This window comes from Panicum virgatum, chromosome 2K (genome assembly GCF_016808335.1).
Source record: "Panicum virgatum strain AP13 chromosome 2K, P.virgatum_v5, whole genome shotgun sequence".
Lineage (NCBI taxonomy): Eukaryota > Viridiplantae > Streptophyta > Magnoliopsida > Poales > Poaceae > Panicum > Panicum virgatum.
In genome coordinates, this window is record NC_053137.1 from 33,199,582 (window position 1) to 33,205,420 (window position 5,839).

Sequence of the window (5,839 nt, forward strand, 5' to 3'; positions counted from 1 at the left end):
AGTATAAAGTTTGTCTTCGTCCAGAATCATGCCATCATCCGCCCCTGAATCGTGTGGATGCCTCGTTCGCTCCCGACGACTAGTTAGCTGCTACCAACTCTTTGCAGATCCGGATTGGAGCTGCTGGGTGGCCTACGCGCGACTCGGCTCATCAACTGGTTAAGAAAAAGCAAACCATCAATAGGTACCTTAGTCTGCCGTCTCCATGTCTCTGCTACCATCCCACACTGACAAATAGAAGCTTCTTACCATGTACTACACGGAATATTTTAAATCCAAAAAGAAGATGTACTAATAATCCTCATGCAGATTCATTCATCAAGTAGAGTACAAGCAAATAAAGAAAATTTCTCACCAACTACTCCCAGGCTAGGACTCTCTCGCTCAGGGCCCCACCCTTTCAACCGTCTTTGAACCTACTCTCGCACTGAGTTTCCCCAGCCCTATATATGGCCACAATCTCGCCTGATCTCCTTGCATACATACCCCAGCACTGTAATCGCCTTTCTCTTCTAGAGCATACCTGGAGAACAGTTTTTCACCAAGAGTACCTGTCTCAGGCTAACTGGTAGGCACCATTTCACATCACACAAACACACACCTTCCTTTTGACTTGGAGGCCGGGATACTACACCATGCCGATTGAGACGCCCATGCCGGCCCTCTCCGGCCACGGCCTGACGGTCTGCGTGACCGGCGCCGGAGGATTCATCGCCTCCTGGCTCGTCAAGCGCCTCCTGGAGAAGGGCTACACTGTCCGCGGCACGGTCAGGAACCCTGGTGGGTTTCCATTCGATCCTGCGTTTTACAAACATTACAAGAGTTGGAAAAAATTTATTTGTTACTTATAGCCATATTGTCGTCCCCCTATTTGTGCGACGACTCTCGCAGTTGATCCCAAGAACGACCACCTGAGGGCGCTTGAAGGTGCCGCCGACCGCCTCACTCTCGTCCGCGCCGACTTGCTGGAGCCCGACAGCCTTCTCGCGGCCTTCTCCGGCTGCGAGGGTGTCTTCCATGCTGCCTCCCCGGTCACCGATGATCCCGTATGTGCAACATGCCTGTGTCTTGCATTGGACTATATATACATCTTTTTCTTTGGCAGCACCGTGAGTAGCAGCCACAAAGACTGACCGGATCGTCTCGTCGAAACGTGCACCTGAGAACTCTCAGGAGAAGATGATCGAGCCGGCGATCCGCGGCACAAGGCACGTGATGACGGTGGCCGCGGACACCGGCGTGAAGCGCGTCGTGTTCACGTCCTCCATCGGCACGGTGTACATGAACCCATACCGCGACCCCAACGAGCCCGTCGACGACACCTGCTGGAGCGACCTCGAGTACTGCAAGAAGACCGAGGTACGCTAAACCTTCTTCTTTTTCTTTTTTTACATTGGAGCTAAGACAGCGTAATTACTAGCTATAATTTTCTAACGTTCTTAATTTTGTTTTACATTAAATGAAGAATGTTCTTATCCTTCCCATAAAATAATGTCCTCATGCTTGCACCTTTCCGAAGAAATATAATGAGACGATGACACAATGAGAGAACTAATGATGGCACCGAAGAAAATTAGTAACGTGTGACTATGAATCCATGGGGCCGGTGCCTCTGTTGTAGCACGCTTGTCTGTCAAACCCTCACCAAACGGGGGTGAAAAAGGCATCGTATGAAGTTGATCTGTGAACTGCCACAGCCCACACAAGTCATGAGGTGTAGTTTCTTGGTCGTCCAGGCATCAAATACCAACCAGACCATATTCTTCTCTGCCATTTTTAACTACTCCAGATACTTTTATGTGCTACCTACTCCACATGTAGCTGGGATCCCTCTAGCATTACCCTGTAGGTGAGACCAAACATGGGCAACATATATGCTTGTAGGTAAACAGATAAGATAACTATCACCATGGGCGCAGCTAGCTTTTTGTTTCACACATACGTCAGCTTGCACTGTTTGGACACCAATAAGGAGATAGCAGATCATTTTATTAGGTCAAGTTCGATCCAAACCATGCGTTTGAAGATTGTACACACACACTTTTCTACTTCCTCTGTCGCAAATTATTAATCATTTTGGCTTTTCTATATGCATAACTTTAGCTATGCATCTAGATATATATATCGTGTCTAGGTGCACATTAAAATCATTGTATCTCGAAAAGCCAAAACCGCTAATAATTTTGGGACGGAATTAGTATTAAAGTACTTTTTTATTATAAATAAATCACGTTCATTTTGGCCTGTTATATAGTTAATCATGGCATATTTTTATTCCATGCAAACTAGCTTTTCTTTGGATGGTCACGGCAAGTTTTACTTCCATACATTTTACAATGACACCATGCATGCACCTCTAGCCAAGCCATGCAAACCATTTAAATTATGTGATACGCTCTACAAAATCGACGACGACATTACTGTACGTACAGAACTGGTACTGCTACGCGAAGACGGTGGCGGAGCAGGGCGCGTGGGAGGTGGCGCGGAAGCGCGGGCTGGACCTGGTAGTTGTGAACCCGGTGCTGGTGCTGGGTCCGCTGCTGCAGCCGACGGTGAACGCGAGCACGGACCACGTGATGAAGTACCTGACGGGGTCGGCCAAGACGTACGTGAACGCGGCGCAGGCCTACGTGCACGTCAAGGACGTCGCCGAGGCGCACGTCCGGGTGTACGAGGCCGCCCACGCGCACGGCCGCTACATCTGCGCCGAGAGCACCCTCCACCGCGGCGAGCTCTGCCGTATCCTCGCCAAGCTCTTCCCGGAGTACCCCATACCCACCAAGTACGTGGACAAGGCAAAAGCTAGCTTGTTATATTATTATTATTATTATTATTATTATTATTATTATTATTATTATTATTATTATTATTATTATTATTATTATTATTATTATTATTATTATTATTATTATTATTATTATTATTATTATTATTATTATTATTATTATTATTAGCAGCAGCAGCAGCAGCACGGTTGTTATCTTTATTTACACAAGTGACTCCGATCCGTGCACTGTTTGTACCATTCATTTAATTTTAGTTTTATCTCTAATAAGATTAATTTTGGTGATCTGTACACGCATATATCTAGGTGTAAGGACGAGGTGAATCCTCCGGTGGCCGGATACAAGTTCAGCAACCAGCGGCTCAAGGATCTAGGGATCGAGTTCGTGCCGGTGCTGCAGTGCCTGTACGAGACGGTGAAGAGCCTCCAGGAGAAAGGGATGCTGCCCGTCCTCCCGCCAAACGACGACCACCACCCCGACCAACTGATGACATCATGATCATCGCAAGGTTCACTACTGATGGCCTACGGCATGCTGCCACGCATATCATGAGCTAGCTGATTAATATATTATAAGCAAACCTTTTTATCAACCTAATATATGGCAACTTTCGTGGTTGCATGCATGTACGCGTGACAAACACTGCACCGAACGACCCAAATGTTAGTGCTGTATGACGTACACATGCAACACATCTTTGTGGAATATATATGATTGTAATTTATATAACTGCTCTGAGCAATAACTGGGCTCCTTTTTAGCTGCTATCCTATGCCACACACTTGGCCTTTTGCTTGTCCTCGAGTAGAGATTGAAGGACCAAATAAAGCGGATGCAACTCCTTTGATAAAACCTGCATACGTGTTCTTCCACGCTTTTTCTAAACCTATAATTTTTTTGAGTGTCTACCAAACTAATTTTAATAATTGATGTTCGTGTTGACGACCATTATTTCACATTTTGACTATCAACTTCTCAAGAATAAAATGAGCTTTACACAATGGCCTCGTTTAGTTCCGAAAATTTTTCTAGCGCCACAGTAACTTCGAACATTTGACCACTAATTAGGAGTATTAAATGTGGATAACTGACAAAACTCATTCCACAACTCTGGATGAGATTGCGAAACAAATCTTTTAAGCCTAATTGGACCATAATTAGACAATATCATGCTATAGTAACACAACCTCTAATGATAGATTAATTAGGCTTAATAGATTCATCTCGTGATTTCCCGTCCATCCATGTAATTAGTTTTATAATTTAACGACGGAGTGAAGCAATCTCCCCGGCCCTAATGTGTTGTGCACTCAGTGTGCTAGTTAATTTGACCTGCAATTGATAAGGAGGATAAGTGTTAAATTCTGGGGGCTATCGGCTAGCCAGCCGATATCAGTGACGTGAGCAAATCGGCTATTGCACAGTCGATTCAGTAGGAGGCAAGACGCGCCTAGAATGACGTGACCTGCAGACAACACTTAGATCCAGATTCAATCGGGAATGGTTGTGATGACACAAAAGAAGCCGATAACGAGTAGATCTAGGCTGGATAACTTTTGATAAAAACTTAAAACAAACTAGATTAAAAGGATTAATCGAGACCTAAGTAGATGCCCATAACTTGTGATGAAAGCAACAACAAGTCGGGTTAATGGATCAATTAATCTAACAAGATGATAACTTCTCTTGACAACTTGTGATAAAAGCAATAAAAATCTAGAGTAAATGGATTAATCTATAACGGATTGATAACTTTTATCGATAAATTGGTGAACACCTAGACCCTGCCGGACTGATCTAACGTACTCGATAACTTTGAGCACAATAGACTGATCAATTCTTAGAGAATATGAGTTGTAAACTGAGCATGAAGAGAAAATCAAATAGAGCAATTGTTCATCATTTCAACTGGAAACTAAAACATTCTTACCGCTCGTGGAAAACAAAAACAATTAAACTGAAGGAAACAAAAGCTTAAAGAGAAATTATAATTTTTTTATATGCAATGCAACGAAGAAAGGGAAATATGCAAATGCAAGGATACATGTTACTTTCCGGGGCTCCCTCCCCCAAGTTGGTTTACTGACCGGGTCCAGAGTTATATCCCTGGAATCGGTAGAATGCTTGATTGTCTTCGTGCTGCTTCCTCAGCATCTCTAGCATGCATGGCGTTATAATTAGTTTGTTGCTGAGTATGCTGTTGTGTGGTATCTTCCAGTGGCGGAGGACGAAATCGAATTGAGGTATGGCGAAATCAAAACATGGCGTCTTCTTCCTTCCTCTAAGCTCAGATCAGAAACATAGGAGCATAAGATGGCAGTAGCTATGAGCTATTGCACCCATTCGTGGCCAAATCAAGGTATGGCGAGCGCCACACCTCGCCATACCGAGTCCTCCGCCCCTGGTATCTTCAATGTGTTGGTTGAGGGTGCCTTGGATTTGCTGCGTCCTGTTGTCTATGTCACTGCACCGTATATTGAGATCGTGGTCCTTGACTGAGGTCGCGGTACCGTCGAGCCGAGAATGAGCGGCGAGCTGCAAAGAGTGGGGGTGCCCTGCTTCAACTAGAGCTACCACCGTAGTCCAGTCAGTCCTTGCGGGCTGCTCCCATGCGGCGCTGCTTGCGCTTTGCCATGATGATCCACTAGCTTCGGGTTGCGGGATATATTGGTCAAAACCTGGTTGCTGTCCGGATGAGGACCTGGGCATTCCCCCAGCTGGAGCATACCCTGCATAACCATGAAAAGCATGTGGTGGAGGAGGTGGCATGTCCATCACGGCATTTCTTGACCTGCTTCTAGTCATCTTCTGGACACACTACTTCTGCGAGGAACTTTCATAGGCTGCAATTCAAACGTTAGACTCCGGCTCTTATATAAACGAATTCTTAGGTTAGGAAGCGGGATTTCATTCACATACACTAGTGGAAATTGATGCATCGATGACAAATAGCTTTCATCACAAAAGGATCCAAATTCGTCTGATGAATTTTTGACGATTAGTGACGAAATTCGGTTCGTCAAAAACGGAGCATCGAGTTAGGTCTGCCT

General features: G+C 45.1%; 1 protein-coding gene across 1 annotated transcript; it reads left to right on the forward strand.

Annotated features, from left to right (window-relative positions):
• The first annotated feature begins 468 nt into the window (after positions 1-468).
• LOC120673639 (cinnamoyl-CoA reductase 1-like) lies at positions 469-3,556 on the forward strand. Its single transcript, XM_039954588.1, has 5 exons — positions 469-780; positions 892-1,046; positions 1,174-1,359; positions 2,433-2,785; positions 3,095-3,556. Exons 1-5 carry the CDS (start codon positions 636-638, stop codon positions 3,285-3,287), a joined length of 1,032 nt encoding a protein of 343 aa, XP_039810522.1. The 5' UTR covers positions 469-635; the 3' UTR covers positions 3,288-3,556.
• Positions 3,557-5,839: the final 2,283 nt, after the last annotated feature.

What these genes read in the sequence shown, in the direction of transcription:
- LOC120673639 (XM_039954588.1), top strand. Translation starts at nt 636, where the DNA reads ATGCCGATTGAGACGCCCATGCCGGCCCTCTCCGGCCACGGCCTGACG. An exon ending in CGGCACGGTCAGGAACCCTG is followed by an intron (nt 781 to 891) that starts GTGGGTTTCCAT and finishes CGACTCTCGCAG; the next exon opens with TTGATCCCAAGAACGACCAC. An exon ending in CCCCGGTCACCGATGATCCC is followed by an intron (nt 1,047 to 1,173) that starts GTATGTGCAACA and finishes GAGAACTCTCAG; the next exon opens with GAGAAGATGATCGAGCCGGC.